The following is a 27,427-nucleotide window of genomic DNA, read 5'->3' on the forward strand; positions in this document are numbered from 1 at the left end:
AGGAAACCCTTGGGGCAATCTGTGCCAGACATGATGAAAAATTAAGTCTAATGATGATAGTAATAGTACCTTTCATTATGTAGTTACTTCTGGTTGAAATAACACTGTTCTATCAGTTAGCATTGTACCGTGGAAGAGCTCTGGCTTTGCATTCAAATACAGAGATTGACAGTAAAGCTTCACGGTGTCTTAGCACGAACCTCCACCCCGTCCCAGTTCCGCTTTATCCCTCCCCTGCTTCGTGTGTTACTGCAGGATGTGGGTGTTTGTTAGTGCTTGTTTATTGTCTGTCTCTGCTCATTAGCGTCTAAACTTCAAGATGGCGGAGACTTTGTTTGGCTCTCTACCACCTGCAGTGGGAAATTACCTGACACACAATTGGTGTGTTAAAAACACAACAAAAGACCAACTTTCTAGGGAAACATGGTAAATCACCATTTTTCCAAAAATGCTGAGACCAAGGTTAGCTAAGTGACTTATCCAAGTCAGTGTAGTATTTTGACTTCTGGCCCAGTGCAGGGGGATCAGGAATGAGGATGAAAAAGAGACAGATTTGGGGAGGAAATCAATAGCCTGTGGTGGTTGGCTGGTTATGAAGGTTGCAAGAGTCTCATTTAAAGAGGACTTGAGAGCTCGATGCTGCAAGAATGGTGGCACCATGATAGGAGCCGGGAAGGCTAATAGGTAGGGAAATAAAAACATGAGGATTTTCATGGAGAAAGCTTTATTTCCAGATGCAAAGTTAAATGACATTGTATGAATATTAATTTGACACAAGATGAAATGCAGTGAATATATCTAAATATTTTTAAAGAATAACTCTGACAGCCATAGCCGTGTTTCATAGCAGGGTGCCTCTAAAAATTAGGCTTCTTGAATAGGAATACTCACTCTGCACACGGTGTGTGTGATTTCCCTCCTGTAGCTGGGTGGCATACGATGGAGAAAACTTCTCTGGCAATCAGTACATACTGGAGGAAGGCCATTACCCTTGTCTCTCTGCAATGGGCTGCCTGCCTGGAGCAACTTTCAAGTCTCTTCGTTTCATAGATGTTGTAAGTATGTCAGAGTGAATACAGCGTTACAGAAACGTGTGGTTCATTAGCTGATGGGCAGAGTGAGGTAACCAGCAGGCAGACCTCACCCAGGGTAAAAGCTGGGGCTGTCTGTGTGGCTGCCCGTACATCTTGTTTATTGATTCTAGTTAGAATCACAGTTGTACACATATTCCACTACCCTGTTTTACTTATTTAATCTTTATACGTATCCCTAGTGGGACTCTCACGGGGATTTCACATGTTACAAACGGGCAGTTTTACTCACTGCAGCCAATTCCGTTCAGACTCCCCCTGGCAGTGCGTGTGTGTTCCTGCTTCCCACATTGCTGCCATTACTGAGTATTCTTTCTCATTTTTGTCATTTTGATAGAATGAGCAGAAAGTATTTTGTCATGGTTGGAATACTTTGTATTTCACAGTTAGTGAGGTTGGTATCTCTTATCTATTATTTGGGTTTTGGTTCAGTGACTTGCCTATTCATATCCTTTGCACGCAACTCTATTCCGTTTCCTGCATCTTTTATTATTGTTATTGATTTGCAGAAATTCCTTATAGTTTTTTAGTGTGTTATTCTGTTAGAAGTTTACTATCAAATGACTTCTCCCCAGTTTATCGCCTGTGCTACTCCAGATTATAGTATCCTGTTTTGGAAAGAAAACTTTCAGGTTGATGTAGTCAAATCAATATGCAATAGAACAAAACTGCAAGATAACGTTCAGATAGTAAAGTCGAGGAGCATCTATAGTTTTTAGATTTTTTATTAGTAGATAGCGGACTCATAAAAAGCTTCAGACATGTGCAGTTGGTGATTTTAGTTTCAAAGGTAAGAAGAAAAATATCTGAGTTGGCTTTATCCCATCCTGCCTATTTAAATAACTAAAACGCGATTGAGACATGAAGATAGGCGCGGTGAACATGGAATCGTGTGGTAAGACACATTAGCTTGTAAGTAATAAGACTTTTTGATAGTTAATTTGTCTAGACTTTGAAAAGCCAGCTAAAAGTATATCTTTGAAGTTTTCGATGCCTTCCCTCCATCAGAAGTTAGCATATATGCTCACATCACTCTGATGCTTATTGAGGATGATTTTAGATTTTAATTATGAGGCAATGACCGTTTTTGCCCACGGTGAGACTATACATCTGTACATGTTTAATTGTGACTTAATACTTACAAATCATTTAATTGATTTTTTTTTATTGTGAAATCATAGCTGTGTACATTAATGCAATCAAGGGGTACAATGTGCTGGTTTCATATACAATCTGAAATATTCTCATCAAACTGTTCAACGTAGCCTTCATGGCATTTTCTTAGTTACTGTATATAGACATTTGTATTCTGCCTTTAGTAAGATTCGCCTGTACCCATTCTAAGATGCACCGTAGGTGTGGCCCCACCCATTGCCCTCCCTCCACCCTAACCTCTCCCCTCCCTTCCCCTTCCTTGGCCCTTTCCTCATAGTCTTGTGCTATAGTTGGGTTATAGCCTTCATGTGAAAGCTATAATTTACCTTCAAAGTAGGGATGAGTACATTGGATACTTTTTATTCCATTCTTGAGATACTTTGCTAAGAAGAATATGTTCCAGCTCCATCCATGTAAACATGAAAGAGGTAAAGTCTCCATCTTTCTTTAAGGCTGCATAATATTCCATGGTATCCATGTACCACAATCTGCTAGTCCATTCATGGGTCGATGGGCACTTGGGCTTCTTCCATGACTTAGCAATTATGAATTGGGCTGCAATAAACATTCTGGTACAGATGTCTTTGTTATATTGTGATTTTTGGTCTTCTGGGTATAAACCTAGTAAAGGAATTATAGGATCGAATGGCAGGTCTATTTCTAGGTCTCTAAGTATTCTCCAAACATCCTTTCAGAAGGAACGTATTAGTGTGCATTCCCACCAGCAGTGTAGAAGTGTGCCCTTTTCTCCACACCCACGCCAACATCTCTGGTTTGAGGATTTTGTTATGTGGGCTACTCTTACTGGGGTTAGGTGATATCTCAGAGTAGTTTTGATTTGCATTTCTCTGATGATTAAGGATGATGAGCTTTTTTTCATGTGTTTGTAGATCGTGCATCTGTCTTCTTTAGAGAAGTTTCTCTTCAAGTCCCTTGCCCACCCTGAGATGGGATCACGTGTTCTTTTCTTGCTAATACGTTTGACTTCTCTGTGGATTCTGGTTATTAGACCTTTATTGGAAGTATAACCTGCAAATATTTTCTCCCATTCTGAGGGCTGTCTGCTTGCTTTACTTACTATGTTCTTGATTGTGCAGAAGCTTTTTAGTTTGATCAGGTCCCAGTAGTGTATTTTTGATACTACTTCAATTGCCTGGGAGTCCTCCTCATAAAATATTCACCCAGGCCGATTCCTTCAGGGTTTTCCCTGCACTTTCTTCAAGTTATTTTTATAGTTCCATGTCTTAAGTTTAAATCTTTTATCCAGTGAGAGTCTATCTTAGTTAATGGTGAAAGGTTTGGGTCCAGTTTCAGTCTTCTACAGGTTGCCAGCCAGTTCACCCAGCACCATTTGTTAAATAGGTAATCTTTTCCCCACTGAATGTTTTTAATTGGCTTGTCAAAAATCAAATAACAGTAAGTAGCTGGATTCATCTCTTGGTTCTCTATTCTGTTCCAGACATCTACTTCTCTGTTTTTGTGCCAATACCATGCTGTTTTGATCACTATCGATTTATAGTATCGTAGCATGATTCCTCCTGCTGTGTTTTTATTGCTGAGTAATGTTTTGGCTGTTTGAGTTTTTTTCTGATTCCATATAAAATGAAGTATTATTTTTTTAAGATCTTTAAAATATGACAATGGAGCTTTAATAGGAATTACATTAAAATTATATATTGCTTTGGGTAGTATAGACATTTTAATAATGTTGATTCTTCCCAACCATGAGCATGGTATGTTTTTCCATTTGTTAACATCTTTATCTATTTCTTTTCTTAAAGTTTCATAGTTCTCTTTGTCGAGATCTTTCACATCCTTTGTTAGGTATACTCCCAAATATTTCATCTTCTTTGGCACTACTGTGAAAGGAATAGAGTCCTTGACTGTTTTTTTGGCTTGGTTATTGTTGGTATATATAAAGGCTACAGATTTATGGGTATTGATTTTGTAGCCTGAGACATTGCTGTATTCCTTGATCACTTCTAAAAGTTTTGTAGTAGAATCCCTAGTGTTTTCCAGATATACGATCATATCATCTGCGAAGAGTGAAAGTTTGATCTCCTCTGACCCTATGTGGATACCCTTGATCACCTTTTCTTCCCTAATTGCAATGGCTAAAACTTCCATTACAATGTGAAAGAGCAATGGAGACAATGGGCAACCTTGCCTGGTTCCTGATCTGAGTGGAAATGATTTCAATTTAATTCCATTCAATACTATATTGACCGTGGGTTTGCTGTAGATGGCCTCTATTTGTTTAAGAAATGTCCCTTCTATACCAATTTTCTTAAGTGTTCTGATCATGAAGGGATGCTGGATATTATCAAAAGCTTTTTCTGCATCAATTGAAAGAATCATATGGTCCTTATTTTTTAGTTTGTTTTGTGCTGAATTACATTTATAGATTTACATATATTGAACCAGCCTTGAGACCCTGGGATAAATCCCACTTGGTCATGGTATATAATTTTTTTGACGTGTTGTTGGATTCTGTTTCTTAGGATCATTGCTGAGTATTTTAGCATCAATATTCATTAGTGATATTGGTCTATAATTTTCTTTTCTTGTTGGGTCTTTCCCTGGTTTGGGGATCAAGGTGATTTTTGCTTCATAGAATGTGTTGGGTAATATTCCTTCTTTTTCTATATTTTGGAAGAGGTTTAGTAATATAGGTACTAGTTCTTCTTTAAAGGTTTGGTAGAATTCTGACGTAAAACCATCTGGTCCTGGGCTTTTCTTTTTAGGGAGATTTTGTATAGTTGATGCTATTTCAGAACTTGATATAGGCCTGTTCAACATTTCCACTTCATTCTGGCTAAGTCTTGGTAAGTGGTGTACTTCGAGGTATTGGTCGATTTCTTTCAGATTTTCATATTTCTGAGAGTAGAGTTTCTGGTGGTATTTATTAAGGATTTTTTGAATTTCTGAGGGGTCTGTTGTTATTTCATCGTTACCATTTCTGATTGATGAAATTAGAGATTTTACTCTTTTTTTTTCTGGTTAGGTTGGCCAAAGGTTTATCTATTGTATTGATCTTTTCACAAAACCAACTTTTGGATTTATTGATCTGTGGTATAATTCTTTTGTTTTCAATTTCATTTAATTCTGCTCTGATTTTGGTTATTTCTTTTCTTCTGCTGGGTTTGCGGTTGGAGTGTTCTTCCTTCTCCAGTTGCTTGAGATGTCCCATTAAGTTATTAACTTCCTCTCTTTCTGTTTTCTTGAGGAAGGCTTGCAGTGCTATAAATTTCCCTCTTAGACCTGCCTTTGCAGTATCCCAGGAGTTCTGGTAATTCGTGTCTTGACTGTTGTTTTGTTCCAAAAATTTGGTGATTTCCTTCTTAATCTCGTCTATAACCCATCTACCCTTCAGCATAAGGTTGTTTAGCTTCCATGTTTTTGTATGGGTATGCAGGTTCCTGTTGTTATTGAGTTCAAGTTTTATTCCATGATGGTCTGAGAAGATGCAAGGAATAATTTCTATTTTTTTTAATTGCTGAGGTTAGATTTGTGGCCTAGGATGTGGTCAATTTTGGAGTATGTTCCGTTGGTTGATGAGAAGAATGTGCATTCAGTTTTGTTGGGATATGGTCGATTTTGGAGTATGTTCCATGGGCTGATGAGAAGAATGTGTATTCAGTTTCGTTGGGGTGAAATGTTCTGTAGATGTCTATTAGGTCCAGATGTTGAATGGTTAAGTTTAAATCTAAAATTTCTTTGCTTAGCTTCTTTTTGGAGGATCTATCCAGCACTGCTCAAGGGGTGTTAAAATCTCCAACTACTATGGAACTGGAGGAAATCGAGTTGCTCATGTTTGTTAGAGCTTCTCTTATAAATTGAGGTGCATTCCAGTTGGGTGCATAAATATTAAAAATTGAAATCTCATCATATTGTGTATTACCTTTAACAAATATGAAGTGTCCATCCTTATCCTTCCCTATTTCGGTTGGTTTAAAGCCTATTGAGTCTGCGAATAGGATTGCAATGCCTGCTTTTTTCTGGTTTCCATTTGCCTGGAGTATAGATGAGCATCCCTTCACCTTGAGTCTAAATTTGTCTTTTAATGTAAGCTGCGATTCTTGTATGCAGCAGATATCTGGCTTGAGTTTTTGTATCCAGTCAGCCAACCTGTGCCTCTTTAGAGGACAATTTAAACCATTCACATTAATTGAGAATATTGATAAGCCTTTCGAGAGTCCGGTGGACATTTTTAATCCTTTTGCGATTATGGAAGTTGTAAGTTGGTCAAAATTTTCGGGTCGGGTTTTCTTTTGTGGTGGAGGATTACACTGGTCTTTATGGAAGATAGGTCTGAGAATATCTTGGAGAGCTGGCTTACTTTTGGCAAATTTCTTCAACATGTGAATGTCATTCAAGTATTTAATTTCTCCATCATAAATGAAACTCAGTTTAGCTGGTTTCAGGATCCTGGGTTGAAAGTTATTTTGTTTTAGGAGATTAAAAGTCAATGACTATCCTCTTCTAGCTTGAAAGGTTTCAGCAGAGAGATCTGCAGTTATTGTAATATTCTTGCCCTTGTAGGTGATGGTTTTCTTTCATCTGGCTGCTTTCAGAATTTTCTCCTTCATATTAACTTTAGTGAAATTGAGTATGATGTGTCTGGGGGATGTCTTATTTGGGTTGAGTCGTGCTGGAGTTCTGAAACTGTCTGCTATCTGAATTTCAGAATCTCTTGGCATGTCTGGAAAGTTCTCCTTCATAATCTCATGGAAAAGAGATTCTGTGCCTTGTGAAGCCACTTCGTCGCTTTGGGGATCCCTATGAGACGAATATTGATTTTCCTGGAATTATCCCAGAGCTCTCTGAGAGAGTGATCTGTTTTTGCCCTCCATTTCTCTTCCTCTTTGAGAGTTTGGGAGCATTCGAAAGCTTTGTCTTCAGTGTCAGAAATCCTTTCTTCTGCTTGCTCCATTCTGTTACTGAGGGATTCTACTATGTTTCTCAGATTTTTGAGGGCTGCAACTACTTGTCTCAATGTGTCAAAATCTTTGGGCATTTGGTCTTTGAATTTGTTGAATTCTTGAGATATCTTTTGGGTTACTGCTTGGAATTCTAATTCGATCTTATTTGCTATCCAGATTCTGAATTCAATTTCTGACATCTCAGCTATTTGTTTGTGCATGGGATCTTGTGCTGTGTCTGCCCCATTGATCCTTGGGGGAGTTGATCTACTCTGATTATTCATATTGCCAGAGTTTTTCTGTTGATTTCACCTCATGATTGTTTTTCACCGTTGCCTCTGGCCGTCCTCAGAGTTGAGGAGGTGTCTCTCCAAGATTAGACCCCAGCAGGATCACTCTATTGTTGCTGGATCTTTGTAGGTAGTGACCCTGTGTAGTTCCTCTGGGGCTGCCCCAGCCAGGGAGTTCTGGTTGTGGAAGCAGCTCTGGAGTGTGACACACTCGTATCCAGCAACAAGGCGAGAGGTGGTGTGCATGGTTGTGGGAGTGTCTGGTGCACAGTGACTTTGGCACATAGAGCCCAAGACTCCACAGTCTCTGGCCAGAGGCAGGGAGGGCTCCAGAGGGCACACGCCTACCAGAGTCCCTGGCCTGACAAGTGGGCTGGTGTGGAGGCAGGGAGGGTACAGGAGGGAAAACGCAGGGTTGCGTGGCTCCCGCAGTTCCTGGTCAGGGCATTTGGAGGCCCAGCGGGCGCGGGTCACAGGTCACTGTGCAGCTCTTATGGAGGTCCGGGCAGTGCCAAGCCCAGGAGTTTGAAGTTGCTATGAGCTGTGACGCCACAGCACTATCCAGGGCCACAGCCTGAGGCTCCAGTGTGCCAAAACCTGTCTCACTCTGCCCCTGAGGGTTAAGGCTGTAAGGCAGCTTAGTCCCCGCCTTTAGGCTGCTCAGTCACTAGGTTACTACCACCTGCCCGATCCTTGCTTTGCAACCCTGAGGGCGCAGCTTGCCAGGGAAGTTCTCTCACAATGGATCCCTGCGGCCCATAGACAAACACTATTAGCTCCATCAGGCTCAGCGGCTCAGTCTGGGGCCCTAGACAATGCCCAAAGTTCTCTGCACTCCTGCTTGAGCTCTCCCCAAGGCAGTTCAACTGAGTGCCAAGTCCAAAAACATGGAAACAGTTCACAGGCAATACCTTTCTGGTTTGCAGTCTCACTGCTGCTTGTATTTACGGCTGCCAGCGGGATTAGGTCGATCGAACACACGCAACCACTTGCCAGTTTTTCACTGTTTTTGTCCTCCTCTTGGGGTCCAGAAGTCCCTTACTGACTCCCTGTATCCTCAAAGGGATGATTATAGGCAGATCCCACCAGCCAGAGATGCCTGGAGTCTTATCTCCCCAGATTCATCATGCCCAGTTGCAGGGAAGCTGTTGCTCAGCTGCCATCTTGCTCCACCCGCCTATTTAATTGATTTTTAATACTAAACTTGAATGTTAGAACATTTTTGGCATACCATCTCAGAGAAAGTGCAAAGTCCTAATCGTACCCATTTCGCCATTTCCTCCTTGTGTGTTTCGTATCACTCAGTTCCTGGATGATACATACCACCCGTACACACCAATCCGCTTGCTTCCTGGACGATACATACCACCCGTGCACACTAATCTGCTTGCTTCCTGGACGATACATATCACCCGTGCACACTAATGTGCTTCCTTCCTAGATGATACATACCACCCGTGCATACTGATCTGCTTGCTTCCTGGACGATACATACCACCCGTGCACACTGATCTGCTTGCTTCCTGGACGATACATACCACCCGTGCACACTGATCTGCTTGCTTCCTGGACGATACATACCACCCGTGCACACTTATCTGCTTGCTTCCTGGACGATACATACCACCCGTGCACACTGATCTGCTTGCTTCCTGGACGATACATACCACCCATGCACACTAATGTGCTTGCTTCCTGGACGATACATACCACCCGTGCACACTAATGTGCTTGCTTCCTAGATGATACATACCACCCGTACACACTGATCTGCTTGCTTCCTGGACGATACATATCACCCGTGCACACTAATGTGCTTGCTTCCTGGGCGATACATAACCCCCGTGCACACCGATCTGCTTGCTTCCTGGATGATACATACCACCATGCACACTAATCTGCCCGCTTCCTGAGGGGTGTGTCTTTTCTGCACATAAAGGCGCATCCACCTAAGTGAAGCTGGAAGGTGCCACACCCTCGCCACAGAGCATTAAGCATATAGAGGAAAAATGTAATCCTCAAGGGCTTTCATTTATTATCTTAGGAATATTATCATTAGAGCTTACTCAGTCTCATAGCTGCCAACTTTTCATTTTTCTGAAAGTCTGGATTTTTGTGCTATTGTGCTCTTTAGAATGATTGCTATTTTAAATACAGGGTTTATGTTGTATTTGTTCTGTTCTGACAGTGATTCCTACAGAAAAGTTTGGGAGTATGAGTACATAAAATTGTCTTATTGACAATTACAGCAGAAAAAAGAAAAAAGACATTTCAAAAAAGACATTTGAAACAGACATGAGGAAGGTTCCTTGCGTAGCCCATACCACGGTGCCCCCGACGGCCACAGCCCTCTGACGCTTACCACTTATGTCTGTGGCTTTCCAGCCCTTCCTTGTTTCAGTGAAAATGCTAAGTTGAAGATAATTTCCATTACAAGCATCGATATTCCAGGCATATATCCATTTCTCTGTGCCTGGGATATTGTTACTACTTGCCTTTTCTATGCAATGGTAAAACTTCTTACCCCTCCATTCTTTCTCTCTTTCTTTAGCTTTGGAGTACACAAGCATCCAGATTTCCTGGGAAAGGGAATTTATAAATAGGCTAAATCTGGCATATTTTGTGCTTTGTCCTTATAACAAGATGATTTCCATAGCTGAGTGTGGTGGCACACACCTGTACTCTGGGAGGCCAAAGTGGGCGGATTGCCTAAGCTCAGGAACTCCAGACCAGCCTGAGCAAGGGCAAGACCCCCATTCCCACCTCCTAACCCCTGTCTCTACTAGAAGAAAAAAAAAAGTCGCCATTGTGGCAGGCACCTGTAGTCCCAGCTACTCGGGAGGCTGAGTGGGAAGATTTAGCCCAGGAGTTTGAGGTTGCTGTGAGTTATGATGCCACAGCACTCTACCAAGGGCAACAGAGAGAGACAACATCTCAAAAACAAAAAAATGGTATTCATGTAAATTCAAATTATTAATGAAGATAAATAAGAGAACATTATTTTTGCTCCTTAAATAGGAATTTTCTGAACCAACAATTATTCTTTTTGAAAGAGAAGACTTCAAAGGAAAAAAGGTTGAACTCAATGCAGAAACAGTTAATCTCCGATCCCTGGGATTCAACACGCAAATCCGCTCTCTCCAGGTTATTGGTGGCATGTGAGTTATCTACTGTTGATTCAATACAACAAATCATTTTAAAAATCCAATTTGATCAGATTTCTCTCTCTCTTATATTAACTTACACTAATTGGTTTTCTATAAGGGTTAACAATTGTGCACCTTCAAAGTATACTTCTCCCGCTGGGAAAAGCCCCGTGTAAACCATCTTTCATCTCCTTACCTAGACTTTTAGTTTATTTAAGGTAAGGATTCATCTTTAACACCTCTCAAAGTTCTTTGCACACCAGTGCCCAGCAAATTTATTGAGTACTCTTTTTTAGCAAGTAAGAAAGAGAGAGCTGACTTTTCTTATCTCCTTGAAAAAAGATCTAGTCCTTTGATTTTGGAGCTACGAGGTGAGATTTTCCTTTAGCTAGGGATGACTAGCATATGGTATGCAAATGATTAAAAGTTAACTTAGAAGGATTTTTTTTCCCTTCAACTTTGAATAATTTTGAAATGGAATAAGATATAAAAATGTACTATGAACAAAATAAATGTTTATTAAAAATTTTTCGCACAGAAACAACAGGTATGTTCTACCGACATGCATCGAATGTTGGGGGATATATGCTCTAGATACTTAAAAAGCAATTATGGAAGATTAGGGTGGTAGAATTATGGGTGACTTTTTCAACAGCTTTTAATGAATATTTTGTTTTTATGAGTAGATGATTAAAATGGTATTTTAGAGTTCCAAGATTAAAAGTAGAGAACATTCTTTTCTTTTTCTTTTTTTTTTTTTTTGTGGTTTTTGGCCGGGGCTGGGTTTGAACCTGCCACCTCCGGCATATGGGACCGGTGCCCTACTCACTGAGCCACCCTTCTTTTTCTTTTTTGAGATAGTTTTACTGTGTCACCCTCAGTAGAGTGCCGTGGTGTCACAACTCACAGCACCCTCCAACACTGGGGCTTACACTGTTCTCTTGCCTCAGCCTCCCAAGTAGCTGGGACTATAGGTACCTGCCACAACGCCCAGCCATTTTTTTTGTCGTCATTGTTGTTTAGCTGACCCGGGTTGGGTTTGAACCCACCAGCCTTGGTGCATGTGGCTGGCACCATAACACTATGCTACAGAGCGCTGAGCCAGAACATTCTTTCTTGATGTAATATATCAGCAAGAGAGGAGGGGTGGGCTCAGTGCTTGTAGCTCAGCGGCTAGGGCGCCAGCCACATGTACCAGAGCTGGCAGGTTCGAATCCAACCTGGGCCTACCAAACAACAGTGACAACTACAACCAAAAAATAGCCAGGCATTGTGGTGGGCGCCTATAGTCCCAGCTACTTGGGAGGCTGAGGCAAGAGAATCCTTTATGCCCAGGAGTTTAAGGTGACGCCACGGCACTCTACCGAGGGCAACATAGTGAGACTCTGTCTCAAAAAAAAAAAAAAAGAGAGAAGGGGTGTTGGGTGTGTACAGGGCAGTCTGTGCTTGCAACCAGACTTCCTCAGGTATGCAGGGCCAGCATCTCTGGGTGGAAGGGACCTGAGGATTTTAATTGTTTTCGATTTGAGGATGATTACTCGTTTTAAATAAAAATTTATATTTTTTGTTCAATTAACCCTTATTTAGCACTTACCAAGTACCACACACTAAGAGCTTCGCAAATATTAACTATAGTAGAACCTCTGTAAGTTGAGTACCCAAGGGACTGTAAAAAACTAGTCAACATACAGAGGTGATCAACATAAGGAACTAGGTCTACTGTGCTGATACCGACATGTGGTGCCTGTCTGGTCTATGAAAATTAGGTCAAATTGAGGAGGTGGTTAATGTAGGACTGGGGAGTCCCCCTAAAAGGCCATTTCTCTTTCATTGTTTTATTGGAAGAAAAAACTTAACCTATTTCTCTTCACGTATAGTTCCTGTTGGCATAAAGTCGTGTACTAAAAACGTGCTATTTGTCAAGAAAATGTTGCTTTAAGTATTCTACAGAATGTGGTTTTATCCTCCCTAATGCTTAAAGTATAAAATTCAGTCTACAAAATAGAAAACATTCTAAAAATAAATGTCATTAAGGTCCATTGTCATGGAACTTGCCACTTACTATGGTTATCTCCTTTTTTTTCAGATGGGTTACTTATGAGTATGGCAATTACAGAGGTCGACAGTTCTTACTGTCACCAGCTGAAGTGCCTAATTGGTATGAATTCAGTGGCTGTCGGCAAATAGGTTCTTTACGACCTTTTGTGCAGGTATTTTTCTCTTCCCCCACGCTGTGAGTAGACTCTTCTCTGAATTTTTTTTTGTAAATGCAATCCAACTTTTTCGTTTCAGTTTAAACTTCAAACTTGACCCCACCTTCCGAAATTTGGGCTGCGTTTCAGGTGTTAAGAAGTGTAGCTGCTTCAGAAATGCTATCAAACTCAAGGTCAAACATGACCATGTCCCAGTCCCTGGGTTGTCTGTAGGCAGGCTTCCTGCCCCAGGCACTTTGAAATTTTGTCAACTCTTCTCATTGAGAAAGTCCTAAAACCTCAGAGACTTGGGTACAGTGATTATCCCTAATCCATACCTCATTCTGGATTCTTCCCAAAATTAACATTCGTTCAATGCTTCTAATAGTATATGACTATTGACTATGACTATGACTATCTGACTATGTTTGGGGTTTTTGTCTTCCAGAAACGAATTCATTTCAGACTTCGAAACAAAGCAACAGGGTTATTCATGTCAACCAATGGAAACTTAGAGGATTTGAAGCTTCTTAGAATACAAGTCATGGAGGATGTCGGTGCTGATGATCAGATTTGGATTTATCAAGAAGGATGCATAAAATGCAGGGTGAGCTTTTAGGATTCCACAGGGGTCTGTAGTACCTTTTGCTAGGAGGTGACTCATCCTTTAACATGTTTTTTTGCTCTTTCTTCAAGTAGATGCTATTTCACAATTCCTGGAGCACTTTCAAAAATAATTGGAAATTTTTTTCATGAACATATTTTACAGCTCTGATTAGAACCAGTCTAAGAACTTCAAATGGGGGGGTAAATCTTGCACTGATTCAAGATAGAGCATTTATAGAAAAGGGAAGTGTTCAATTCTCCTACTTGTTATAGAAATAACTATAGCCTGGTGTGGCAGCTCATGCCTATAATCCTAGCACTCTGGGAGGCCGAGACAAGTGGATTGCCTAAGCTCACAGGTTCAAGACCAGCCTGAGCCAGAGTAAGACCTCATCTCTAAAAATAGCTGGGCGTTGTGGTGGGCACCTGTAGTCGAGAGCCCAAGAATTTGAAGTTGCTGTGAGCTATGACGCTACAGCACTCTACTGAGGGCAACAAAGACTCTGTCTCTCCTCCCTCAAAAAAAAAAAAAAAAAAAAAAGCTATAAGCTTTGAGCCTGGGCATGGTGACTCCTGCCTGTAATCCTAGCACTGTGGGCATCCAAGGAGAGAAGATTGCTTGAGCTCATGAGTTTGAGACCAGCCTGAGCAAAGTGACACCCTGTCTCTACTAAAAATGGAAAAATTAGCCAGGCATTATGGTGGGCTCCTATAGTCCCAGCTACTTGGGAGGCTGAGGCAGGAGGACCACTTGAACCCAGGAGTTAGAAGTTGCTGTGAGCTAGACTGGTGCTACAGCACTCTAGTCTGGGAAAAAGGGCGAACTCTGTCTCAAAAAACAAACAAACTATACACTCTATAAACTCTAGTGCTATGAACAAAAATCACTCTTGTTTCCATTTTGGGGAACTCCACATTTGGATGAAGGGTGAAGAGATATCTCTGTGTCTGTAACACAGCCCATTTCCTAATTATTATTTAAACTGGAGAATGACCCCTTCCCTCCTGTATTGCTTCTGCTACATGACCTTTAAAAGCTAAATGTAGTAAGATTTAATGAGGGCAGCTCATGCTTCTATGGTAGATAACTTTTTACTTCTTGATTTTATGGGCTTGACTGCTCCAGATTAAAAACACACATGCACACACAGAAAAACTAGTAACCCATGAGTCAGCAGAAGGCAGGCGGCCTTGTGAAAAGGAGCACAACTTGTTAATTGGGTCTGTTGTGCTTGAGGGAAGACGATCCTTTGTGTAAACAGAAGTACTGTTGAGACACGCAGAGAAGAAACAGCACAGAAACAGAAGCAGCTATGATAAAGAAGCATGAAAAAGAAGCTAGCTTCCACCTCTGAATTATCTTAATTTAAGAAAATGGTGCCTTTTGGCAATTATTTCTAACAAACATTTCAGTGATGTTGTCTAACAATTTTGAATTCAGTAGGCCAATGGGAAAGACCACAGCGTCCTAAATGATCACAATGCTTTTTATCTCAGTAAAGAATAGTACACTTTTAATAAACATTTTTATAGCAATATGTGTTCATGGCATGGGAACAGATGACTAAGGGAAGGGCTAATAAAATCTCTGCATTAAAACACCCTCTACTGAGTTTGTATTTTTTATATGGTCTTTTTCTTTCTTTTTATGGCTGTAGAGCATGTCTGTCTAGAAAATTTTAGACACTTCTCATGAAGGAAGGACAATAGAAGCTAATAAGTCCAATTTCAAGTTTTAAAATGATGAAATGCACTTTAGCCACTTCAAAGCTGCAGATTTAGAGGTGCAGTCTTATCCTAGAAGGTTGGGTCACACAGATGTGGGTATGTCAGGGGAGATTTAGCTATAGACCTAGCCTCAGATCACGGTCACTCCTGACAGGGAAAAGTATCACGATGGGCAGCTTTAATGTTCTGGGGCTTTCCTTACTAGTAAGTCAGAGTCCTGCAAAGGGTAAAAGTCTCTTATGATGGAAAAGAATTGAGCTTTCCATCACTCGTGTCATCTGAAATAAAGGTGATATGTATTTGTTGTTTGATTCTAGTTACTCTGGCTAACAGGTAAACTGCCTCATGTGGGTTAAATTAAGCAAGGAACTAAGATAATTTTTAAAAATCAGTTTGGGCGGTGCCTGTGGCTCAAGGAGTAGGGCACCGGTCCCATATGCCGGAGGTGGCGGGTTCAAACCCAGCCCCGGCCAAAAACCACACAATAAATAAATAAATAAATATCAGTTTAACTGGGAAAATAATGGCTGGGAGACTAAAGCAGGTATCCATCTCTAAGATGTCTTTTCCACTGAGCAGATAGCAGAAGACTGCTGCCTGACGATCGTGGGCAGCCTGGTAACATCCGGCTCCAAGCTCGGCCTGGCCCTGGACCAGAACGCCGACAGCCAGTTCTGGAGCATGAAGTCGGATGGCAGGATCTACAGCAAGTTGAAGCCGCATTTAGTTTTAGATGTCAAAGGTAAGGATAAGTTCCTTTATTTTCTTTATTGTAATGTGTCTTTCTTTAGTTGAGGAGAAATCTAAACTTTTGAAAATGATAAGTATGTTATTTTAATAATGGAAAGACAGCCCCTGTGTGCCCACTGCTGTGCTAACTACCAAGTACATTATCTCAGGTGGTCTTCATAGCAACCCTGTGAAGTCTACCTTGTCCCTTTCTCCCTCCTCTCCTCCCTAATTTCATGGCAAAAAAACACAAAAAACAAAAACTGAGGCTCAAAGAGGTTAATCAGTTTGGCCACGGTCTCAGTGCTGAGCTGGAATCTGGACTATTTATTATAATAGTGTCAGATTAAAAATTACAAGCTAAAAGACTGCTCTCACCCAGTTAATATAGGTGATTATTGTCATGTATGTGCATGTAACCTTTCATAGAAAAGATCTAAGATCAAAAAGGAATTAAAACAAACAACACAGCCTAGCGGATTTCAATGGAACATGTGTTCAGTGAACTTAATCCAGGGAACTGATGGTGCTGGGGAAGAGGTGGTGTGGATGAGTGGGTCTCAAACTGTATTTGTGTTAGAATCACCTGGAAGGCTGGCTGAAACATGGATTGCTGGGCCTCATCCGGTCTCGGATGGGGCCTGAGAATTTGCTTTCCTAACAAATTCCCATGTAATGGCAGTGCTGGTCTGAGGAACACACCAGAACTTTGGATAGTAATTTTTAAACATAACGAAAATGACCTAACCCATGTACAGGAACTGAATGAACTAGTGGTGGTTGTGTTGACAAACAGATGGTGTGTTTTATTCATGTCATCTGGCAGTGATTTTGCTTTATTACCAGGCATCAGGAAAGCCAGCCTGATTGTTTTCTAAGTTTGGTGAACTGGTGATTATGTAACCATATACACTACATGCTCCATTTTAAATCACTGCTAAAAACTGACTTAATTTTACTTTAATCAGGGCTTTGAGCCAATGCCATTACTAAAGGTTAAGATGTAGGGGCAAAGAAACAAGCTGTAATCTGATTAAAAAAAAAAAAAAAAACTTTTCTGGAGATAAGAAGTCTGAACATTTTCGTCAGGGGCTTTGGTAACTGTATGGGGAGCAAAAGTGGCTGTCACTTCTGGATGACCTCCAGGTAGGGAGTGGTCAACCCACTTAAAAGTGGAATTAGAATCACAAAGAACTCAAGAAGTTGGAAAGGTGCTTAGAGGCAAATGCACACAGTTTAAGGCAGAGTATTCACCTGGGGGCACAGAGTAAGCAACATAACTACAAGGCTGGATGGGAACCAAAATGATCACAGAAAACGCAAGTAGCACCCTCGGGTGTTTAGAAATGAATATACAGTATACTCCTCCGTCAGTGTGTAGACAGGCAAAACACTCACGGACCCCATCCATCTAGGTGCGGACTGGTTAAGAATCACGACTTCGAGCCTTCTTTATTCTTACTTTAATCTGCTTTATTGACTATTGACTACATAGTTTCAAAACCTCCAGAGAAGCCAAAGAAATGTGACTGAATTGGAAAAATGGAATTTTTGAGGAAATGTTAGAAAAATTAAGTTGCTTATTGCCCAAAGGAAGGCCTTTTCTTACAAATGTGATCAGCGCCCTGTGTCTGGGGTTCAGGTCACTGTTTCTCACATACAGCATTTCCTCTTCCATTCATTCTGCATGTACTTGCTGGGTACCCACTAGGTGGCAGCCTCTGAGCTGGGCCCCGGGGCTATCAAAAAGAAAAGAAAAAACCGCTCTTACCACCGTGGTTTCAGGCAGCTTATAGTCCAGCACAGAGGATGTCCCCCACCTGCCACATTAGCGGTGGGCAGAAGTCAGTCACGTGCCTCCTGGTCTTGGCTGACGAGAATTGTGGGGTTCTAAGAGGTTCTTCCTTGGGCCCTCCCTTTAAAGCTCTGAGGCCTTCCTCACATACAGTACAAGATAGCCAAGTGCCTCTTGAGTAAGGATGATATCCTGCGTAAATCTGTGAACTCAGTGTCTAGCAAGGTAACTACATAGGTTCATATTAAACGGAATTTAAATGTCTCAGAATGTAGGAGCACGATGCCATCTTGTGGACGTGAGAGGGCAGGGCTGCACAGCCCACAGAGGAAATAAATTCATCTCTTTGGTGCACTTAATAGGAAACCATGATTTTCATTAGCTGCAACTGTTGAACCACTTACTGCCTATAAAAACTGCCATAAGAGTTGCTGGATCACGTGTCTTTCTTCTAGCCCAACTCCTTGCATTTTGGCAGACATTTATATATTATCCCAGACCCACATACCTTGTAACAAGAGTGAAAGGTGATTCACACACACTTGAAAAATTTTAAGTCCGGATGATTTAAATTCTTTCCAAAGGCAAAAGAACAAATCAAATTATTTCCTCAAAAACTTTCTAGTTTTCATGATTCTACTTAGAATTGATGTACATAAAAAATGTTAAGATACTATAATCATGAAGAATGAGAAAAGATGAAACTGTGACTTTAATACTTGCTGAAATCTCAGTGGAGTAAGTTGTGTCTGTTTTGTCAGAGGGTGGGGTTTACTGGTGGTGGCAACTACTGACTTCAGGCCCTCAGCCCCCACCCCACACACCAAATTTACACATAAAAGGCCCAAGGCCTTACCCTCATATCCTGTACTGCACCTTGCTGAGTGGAAGCTATAGATTATCAATGACGATAAACAAAACTTTTACAAGTAAAAGAAATAATTTCCTTGCTTGACTACCTAGATCTTTTACGCAAGTTTTCAGACCTTTTTAATATTTTTTAAATGCTTTAAATACCCTATATTTAGATATACAGATTTTTATTTTGATGGGGTCCTTGGTAATATAATCTTGATGCCGAGGCTTTATGCTAAAAAAGGATAAGGTATCTGAAAGGATGTTTATTCCACACTGGAAAAAAAAAAAGATAACTCCCAAATTTGTGGTGTTAATGATACTTCCTCATTGAAAGAAGCCAAGAGGCTATTTTTAACACCAAAGTATCAGAAATATTTACTAAGCACCCTTGGAAAATCTTTTCATTCTGGTGAGAAGGAGTTAGGGAGTTCATGCCACTAGTTGTACAGTTCAGTAGCAGTCAGCATCTTAAATGCCATGAATTTCCATACCCCAACCCAGTACCCAGCAGTGGGAGTGCTACCCTGTCCCTTTGCATACTTCAATGACATTCAAACCTTCCCATTGTCCCATACAGCCATTTTTTCATTGTTTATGCAGAACTCATTCCTCCGACCACCATTCCAGCTTTCCATCACTGCCAGGGCTGCCTCCTTTTTCCTTGCTGGTATCTCAAGTCCACGATCTCTCTACTGAATACATTCTACAGTCTCTTCTCTCCTTTTCCATGCTGTAGATTTTCCCCTGTAGCTTTTAAGAACTGTATAGAAAAAGGAGCCCTGTATGAAGTAGCTGGTGCCCCTCTGATGGGATTTTGACAGATGGGCTCACTTTGGCCCACAGCAGGGGAGCGTCTCCTCCCACGGTGTGGACAGGGCTTTGTTTCCTTGAGGCACGCAGTTTTACACCTTGTTTACTTTTGCTATGCTGGTGTGTGTCTGTTATACTCCCTTTACAGCAGGCATGTTATTATTTTCCTTTCTTTCTTTTAGGGGGTACACAGTATGATCAAAATCACATTATCCTTAACACTGTCAGCAATGAGAAGTTAACACAAGTGTGGGAAGCCATGGTCCTGTAAACCTGAACGGAGAATGCAGGAGGAATCTTTCTGGAGGTCCTTCCAGCCATCTTGCTTAAACAAAAGGACGATGCTGACAGCCGGGCCAATGTGAAAGTGGCTCTGCTGCTTCTTCAGTAACTCTAAGTTCAACCTGGAATCACACTGCTGTGACTGAATTGTCTCACCCTTTCAAAAGACTACAATAGTTTTAAACTGATCATTTGTCTTCCTTTTATTTCATTTCCTTGTAGTAGCTGCTTAATAGGTTGCCTTATTAGCAGCTTTTGGGTGTTTTTTAAAAATGTTACAGCAAGACATCAAAACTAGAAACATTTAAAATTATTTCCAAAGACAGTGACAGGACAGAACAGAAACAAGTTTACTGACTTTGTAGACCTACAAATCCCTTATACTTTAAAGGGAAGAATAAAAGCTCAACTTTGTAAGGTAGGAGACTTTTTGGCATCTGAGAAGAAATACTTTATTATGCCTGTAATATTGGTTCTTGGCCTTAATATCTTTCAGAACCATTAATTATGCTGCAGGGCAAAGTAGGAAAGCCTTATATATGCAGATATATTTTAAGGAACTCAGTAAGTATAAATAAAATACTATTTTCTTTCTGATATTAAAAACTGGTAAATTTATAAAATTCCATGTCCATGTCTGCTAACATTTACTAGCAGGATTTGAATTATTTTACTCACCCGTAGAATGTCACAAAGAGTTTAATGCCTTTCTCGCAGCTGCTGCGGAAACACTATTATGTGCCCTGATTTATCAGCCCAAGGTTATACAATATATTGCTGAACTCAGACCCTTTAGTCTAATTTCCTGCCTTCCTATCTAGCTACCTCAGCCTTCCTAGTGGTCTTTCACAACCGTGCCCTGGGGCTCCACAGAAGGTGGGCAGCATGTCTCTGCCTCCTGACAACAGAATTGAGAGGTGTGAAACGGGGATGACCAGCAATTATCTCCAGGAAGAAAAGGGAAAGAGACTTTAATTGATGTTCGTTGGCCAAATCTTAGAACTCTGAGAACCCTAAAATGCAATAAGCATGTCAAGAATGCAAACTGAAACAGTCTAACTGCTGACGACACTGGTCCTCAGGCTGCTGTTGGAACAGTGGGCTCTAGTTTTGAACCAAATTGCCAACACTTCCGTGAATACATGTCCTCTACTTTTTGGCCTCGTCACTGAAGACCAGTGCTCTTGTCATTGGTAGAACCTTGCTTCCTCCTCACCTGTTCAGGTGTGTTTGTGGTTCTAAGATGATCCTCCCCAGAGTCTGTGGTGGGCGTGTACTGTCATTAGAGCAGTATCCTCAGTCTAAAGTCAGATTTGCACTTGCACGAAGCCATCCAGGAGGCGTGACCTACGAGGCTCTGAGCTTAGACCTTTTGTGCGTGTCAGTGCAGCATGGCGGAGAAAGACATTCCACGACAGCCTGTGATCTTGATTAAACTTGTTTCTGGTTAATGACACTGATGAAATCCGAGAGATGAAGCTGCTGAATGGACTCTTAACGCTCAATGAGTCGGCCAGCATATAAGACCAAAGTGCCTGATGATGAGACGGGCTGAGGATGCTTCAATATTAACCGCCCTCCTTCTACACTGGGTTATTTCTGGGGGTGGAAACAAGGGTGAGGGAGGTCCTGGCTCAAATATTTTGCCCCCTTATGGTCACCTGGGAGCCCTCATGAGAAAAGAGCTGTACCTACTCCAGACAAAGTCCAGAGGAGCTGGTATTTACAACTGGCAAATCGTGTCATAGTCTTTTGAAATACACCCGTACTAAAACCAGTAATTCTAGAGAAAAGCCTGCTTCCAACACGCTACTAAATGAAGGCCGAACAGGAATAAATCAAGCAGAAATGTTCTCAACAGTTCTGTATCAAAGGCTCTAGAAGCTACCGCACAGTCCTAGGTACAAGTCCAGCAGGAAAGAAATCACTTACCTCAAGCAAATGGAAAAGACTAGAGGTTCAGAGTGAGCATTGCAATAGCCTGGCTGGTGAAACACCTGAATGTAAGCATCTGAGATCAGATCGTAGGGAGCTTTGGACGCTACTGGAATGGCTGCAGTTTCCACAGAAAGGCTTCAGAGAAACATGTTTCCATTGCTGAAGGAGTCCCAGCCCTTATGCAGAATGTAAGGGTTTAAAAAAGTTCTTTGGCTTCCTTTTAAGAGAGTAAACGAATTATGGGCCACATTTTTTTTTTTTTTTTGTAGAGACAGAGTCTCACTGTACCGCCCTTGGGTAGAGTGCCATGATGTCACATGGCTCACAGCAACCTCTAACTCTTGGGCTTACGCGATTCTCTTGCCTCAGCCTCCCAAGCAGCTGGGACTACAGGCGCCCGCCACAACGCCCGGCTATTTTTTTGTTGTTGCAGTTTGGCCGGGGCTGGGTTTGAACCCGCCACCCTAGGCATATGGGGCCAGCGCCCTACTCACTGAGCCACAGGCGCCGCCCCTGGGCCACATTTTTATGTATGACTCTAAGAGATTCAAAACTTTGATGGCTATGATCACCACATTAGGGTGGAGGAATAAAAACAAAAGGAAAGCTTGGCCAGTGGGCAAAGTGCTCATTGATGAATTCAAGGAGGAGCTGGCCTTACATAATCTCGTCATGCTGATATCCATCTGAAAACTGCCAGTTCCAGTATCCCATGAACCTTAAGATGATGAAGTAGAGTGTAAGCTACCAGAACAGGTGCTACGGCCACCCGCAAAGCAGGTGTGGACGAACAGCTGGAAAGAGACTAGACATGGCTCCCACCGCAGGGACTGTGGACAAGTCCAAATGCTGGTACTTTTGTATCAGCTTTTTTGTCAAAAAGGTTGTTTATTTTTTTAAGCTTGCATCATGGGATTTTATAGTCTAATGTGAAAATATGTTTGAAAGGGATGGCCAGAGAAGAATTTCAGCCCACAGGCCCTCACCAAATAAGAGAGCCAATAGTCACTAAACTGTGTTTATTTAAACGACATGAATTACAGTCTTTCCTCGTGCGTGTCCTCTCTCCACCTTCCGGAAGGCTTCAGGAACTTTAGAAAAAGGGAAGGTTTGTTCAATAACTGGCCGAATCTGTAAAACACAAGAAGTTGGTGCATAAAAAGCCTACATCTTTTTTTTTTTTTTTTTTGACAGTCTTATTACATCACCCTTGGTAGAGTGCTATGGTGTCACAGCTCACAGCAACATCAAACTCTTGGGCTTACGCGATTCTCTTACCTCAGCTTTGCAAGTAGCTGGGACTACAGGTGCCGGCCCCATCCCCTGGCTATTTTTTTTGTTGTGGTTGTCACTGTTTAGCAGGCCCAGGCTGGGCCCGAACCCACCAGCCCTGATGTATATAGCCAGCACCCTAACTACTGAGCTACGGGCACCCAGCCAAAGCCTACATCTTGTGAGGCAAATGACTTCTGTAGTTAGTTTCTTCAAGATATCCCTCAAGGCCAGCCTCTCTCCAGGGCAGTGGGACCAGGTGCTGACACCCAGCTGTGATGCCCCCTCTGCTTCTGCCTCGTGGTGTCCCCTCCCTCCCAGGTTCCCCTGCCGGCTTGTCACTCACTCAGAACCTTCCACAGCTCCCAACCTGGCATCCGCAGACCACTGCCATCCTGACCTCAGCCCTCACATGGGCCCTGTGCTTTACTGAAATGTCCACTTGTCATTTTGCGAACCTGGGATGTTTCTGCTTCTGCTCATACAAGAGATTCAGTTCAGAAATCCCTCTGAAAATTCACCTTTCCAGCCCACTCTCACATTACCTTCTCTAAAGCTTCCAATTTGTAGTATGTTTTTCCTTTCAACTACTATGAGAACCATGAGGCCCTCCTCACAGACTGCACTTGTACTGAGGACATGTCTCAGCCCCCTTGCAGTGCGGGGTAAATGCCAAAGAGGGTGTCCCACGGCCCTTGATGTCTGAATCCCAATGGTCCCCTTACAGTTAGTGCACAAAGTATAGTGTTGTTGTTTTTTTAAAACTCATTAAATGTTCAGCACAGTTCCTGGCACTGACTACCTCTTTCGTACCCTCCACAGCACCCAGCATAATGCTGGGCACACAGTAGGAGCTTAATATCACCTAGGTGAAGAATGGGAAGTGAGTCTTATATGAACTTTCTGGGCTTCAGGAAAACTTGTCCCAGGCTGCAACTGTCCTGGGAGGCTTTGCTAAATAAGAGCACAGCTGGTTAGAATCTACGGGAAAGACACTGTAGCCAGCTGGGTCTTTTTACCCTACCATTAGCACTGCCAGCAGCCTCCTTTGGAAGCTAGGTCCCACATAACACCCTCTGTCCCCCCATGCAGAAATCCAACTGAACTTTTCCTATTCAAAACTTTAAGCAAAAATCAGTAATCATCTCGGTGGCCTGCCTGCCATAGCTATGCTGGCAGGGACAAGTAATCAGCAGACGTAAGCCAACTCATACATTTTATGCTCTTTTCCTTTTACAAGAGGAAGGTGTTCTTGCAACATTCAGATGCATCTGATGAACCTTCCTGAAGAACATCTTGGACATACAAAAGTTCCCTTCTCCAAAGAGCTAAAAATACTTTTGCATCCACAAATCACAGAAAGTTCATAATAAAAAGTACATACTCTCCTCACAGTGTGCCAGGCACTGTTCTAAGGGCTCTATGTATTTTATCTCATTTAATCCTCATAGCCATTTTTTAAGGTAGGTATTATCATTCCCATTTCACAGATGAAGAAATTAAGGCACAAAGTTAAGTAAGTTGCCCGCTGTCACACTACTGCTAAGGAGTAGGGCAGGACTCTGCAAGCTCTGCACTCAGCCCTTTGTACAGCGTGCGCTGCTTTCTACAGCCCCCTACGATCCCAAAGGAAGGGAAAGGCAGCCAAGGGTCACAGCAACAGCCCAGCCTGCCCCTGGCCTGCCTCCCTGGAGCCAGCTGAGGATCTGCTCTCTGGGCCCTGCGTCCAGATGTGTGGTGCACGTGCCAACATTCCCATCCACGTCTATGGAAGTCATCACTAACGGGTAATCCCCTGCAAGCTGGGCATGACCTCGGGTCTTCCCCCACACCACAGCTGTTATTAACTGCTCTGAGCTGAATTGTTCCGTGAAACCTATTTGTTCTCGCTGGTAAAAGAATGGAATGCAATTAAGTGTTTTCTGTTATGTCCCATGTAAAACCTGAACCCACCACTCTCCTAGGACCTGGGACGTGGGACCTTGTTTTCTACATGCTGTATTTACCTGGAAAAGGAATCACCTGAATGCATAATTACAATGGAGAGTCCTAGGCCTCCTGTTGAAACAGCTAGATCATCTCTGTGGGTGGGGCGGGGACTATGCATGTTAAATAAGCTTCCCAGGTGATCTGTAGGCACACTAAAGTGGGGTTCACGGTAGCCTTCTGCCTTATTCTTGGAGTCCCTTACTTGTATAATAAACATAATCAACCATTCCACAAAGGCTAAGTCCGCCCTCTCAGTGCGAGGCACTAGCAGGCTAAACTCCAGAATGGACCGCCCAAGCTCTGCTCAGTTTAGAGCTCCGACTGGGGATGCAGATCCTGACCTGATGACACAGGCAGCTTGCGCTTACTGCACACTTTAATCTGGCTGGTCAGGCCTATTGTGGCAAATAACACAGAGGGCTGACAGGGGCATAATGAGTCATTCAGCGATTCCCATAAGTGACAATGAGAAAAACAGGCTGTCCAATTGAAGGCAGGCAAATGCCACTGTTGGCTGAATACATGACAGCACATGGAGATTAACTGGATAATGAGACAGTGTCTACGTACAGCCTCCCATCAGAGCTGGAAGGCTTGTTTGTTAAGAACAAAGGGATCAAAGTTAAAATCCAGAGAGGGGAAAGAAAGGTTATTCACAGTGAAGTGGGGACGTTTAGGTGATGACGCTGCTATAGTCCGCCTGGCACAGGGAGCCCCTATTATAAAGCAGGCAGGCTCCACACTGCCTTTCCCGTACACGGACACGCGGGGCTCCCAGCCAGCCAGGAGACACCCACCACGGCAGCCCTCATTCAGGTGTGGATCCGACTGTGGGTTCTCCTGATTGTGTCTCACCTTCCCGAAACAAAAGCTGAACCAAACCAAGCCCACGATTTGGCACCTGCAACCTGACATAAGGACAGTGGGAACCTCAACCTCCCTGGATGTGGCCTCGGAATACTGCTGATTACCCACTGCTGGGAAAGCCCTTCCCTATGAGGCAGGAATCCTCTTTGCCCCCATGAGGGAAAGAGCAAAGAAAACCCTCTCACCACCTCCAGAGCACAGGACCAGTGGGAGAGAGGACAGCATCTCTGCAGACTCTGGCAGCAGGCAGGAAAGCGCAGTGCCCACTTTCCCAGTGAGAAGCAGAGAACAGTAGAGCTCAAAGGGCTCTATCTGATAGATTAGGAAACAGAAGCACAAGTGTTTGAGTGGTTTAGTGCAAGGTCAGAGCTGTCAGCAGCAGAACCAAAATGAGAACCCAGGACTCCCGATTTCCTTACTGAATCGATGGGGTGGATGCGGTCTAGGGAGTTCCAGCCTGTTCCACTTCCTTCCCTAGACCCTCAGCCTCATTCCCTGCCAGGTGCAGAGGCTGCTGATCTCAGCAGGTGGTGTGTGTGAGGAGGCATAGACCACACAGAGGAGCTCCTGGATGAACACAAATCCAGACACCCATGTTTGGGAGCCAGGACCACTGTTCCAGCAGCACTTCTTGGACAGGTTTATCCCTGAGCTCTGAGACAGGTCCACTGTTTCCAGGGTCAGGGTAAAGGGGAAGAAGGAGACTTAAATAAGTCCTTTTAAAGAAGAGGTAAATTTTGCTCAGATTTGCCATTTCTTAGAAAATTCCTGCCTCCAGGTGGAAAACTGAGAGCTACAAGAGAGGTGGTGAGCTGTGAAGGGAATGGTGGGTAGAGGCACTCTCCAAAGGAGAAAACGTGCCCATTCCAGAAAGCCCCCTAGTGGGGTGCTCATCCCTAGGGTCCCCTAAAACAAGATATTCCTTCCTGCCAGAGGTGAGAGGAGAAACTCAGTACACATTTCCTCATAGAAACAATTCCAGTAGCATCGGAAAACCTCTGAAAGCCTCAAGGTGGTGAGATCCATGAGGCACCCGCCATAGCAGGAAAGGCAGCCCTCCTTCTAGTGGCCCTAGGGATTCAATCTCAAATTATATGTCCAATGGAGTCAAATCTGGTCATAATAAGAAAATTAAAGTTTAGAATGTAATTCATTGCTAAAGCAGGGGCCTGGGAAATCACCTACCTCAGAATTCACTACATTTTTCTCTAAAGCTGCAGTGCCTTTAGAGACATGTGGCTATTTAAATTTAAATGAATCAAACATAAATACAAAGATACATATAGCCTCTCCAGTTGCACTAGCCACATTTCAAGTGCTCAGTAGTACCTGTGGCTAGGGGCCCCCCACACTGAGCAGCGTAGACGGAGAACATTTCCATCACTGCAGAAAGTTCTAGCAGACAGTGTAGATAATGCAGAGTAGCTAATGAATTTCTCCATATCTACTGGGTGAAGTGCATGCCAGGGGACCTCAGTAAATGTACTGAACTGAACTCAAATAAGTTACCTAGGAGCTATTCTGATGGTGGCTAAAATAAATAAACAACAAACTGACATCTATATCACCGCTCAACTAAGAAGTGTGGCTGGTCACGTAGGATTTTGAACAGACCAGTGGACCTTCAGGACATGACAGCAAAGAGAGTTTTAATAATTATATGAAGACTATACATAAGCTAATATGTGTAAACATACTCAAAAGATAAAAGGGTATAAGGAAAACTCTTCCTCCCTGACTGATCGAGCCATCTAAAT

At 42.5% G+C, this 27,427-nt stretch overlaps 2 protein-coding genes across 4 annotated transcripts in view; one reads left to right on the forward strand and one right to left on the reverse strand.

Annotated features, from left to right (window-relative positions):
* CRYBG1 (crystallin beta-gamma domain containing 1) overlaps positions 1 to 22,401 on the forward strand; it is a 223,588-nt gene extending 201,187 nt beyond the window's left edge. The window contains exons 17-22 of the mRNA XM_053590627.1: positions 926 to 1,055; positions 10,477 to 10,616; positions 12,691 to 12,814; positions 13,245 to 13,403; positions 15,710 to 15,872; positions 19,505 to 22,401. Coding sequence (XP_053446602.1) covers positions 926 to 1,055; positions 10,477 to 10,616; positions 12,691 to 12,814; positions 13,245 to 13,403; positions 15,710 to 15,872; positions 19,505 to 19,593 — 805 coding nt within the window. The 3' untranslated portion in view covers positions 19,594 to 22,401. The remainder of the gene's footprint in view (positions 1 to 925; positions 1,056 to 10,476; positions 10,617 to 12,690; positions 12,815 to 13,244; positions 13,404 to 15,709; positions 15,873 to 19,504) is intronic.
* A 146-nt stretch (positions 22,402 to 22,547) lies between these two features.
* RTN4IP1 (reticulon 4 interacting protein 1) overlaps positions 22,548 to 27,427 on the reverse strand; it is a 57,303-nt gene continuing 52,423 nt past the window's right edge. For all 3 annotated transcript variants that reach the window (XM_053590636.1, XM_053590634.1, XM_053590635.1), the window contains one exon: positions 22,548 to 22,673. In XM_053590636.1, coding sequence (XP_053446611.1) covers positions 22,566 to 22,673 — 108 coding nt within the window. In that variant the 3' untranslated portion in view covers positions 22,548 to 22,565. The remainder of the gene's footprint in view (positions 22,674 to 27,427) is intronic.

The sequence above is a fragment of the Nycticebus coucang genome, chromosome 5 (assembly GCF_027406575.1).
Source record: "Nycticebus coucang isolate mNycCou1 chromosome 5, mNycCou1.pri, whole genome shotgun sequence".
NCBI lineage: Eukaryota > Metazoa > Chordata > Mammalia > Primates > Lorisidae > Nycticebus > Nycticebus coucang.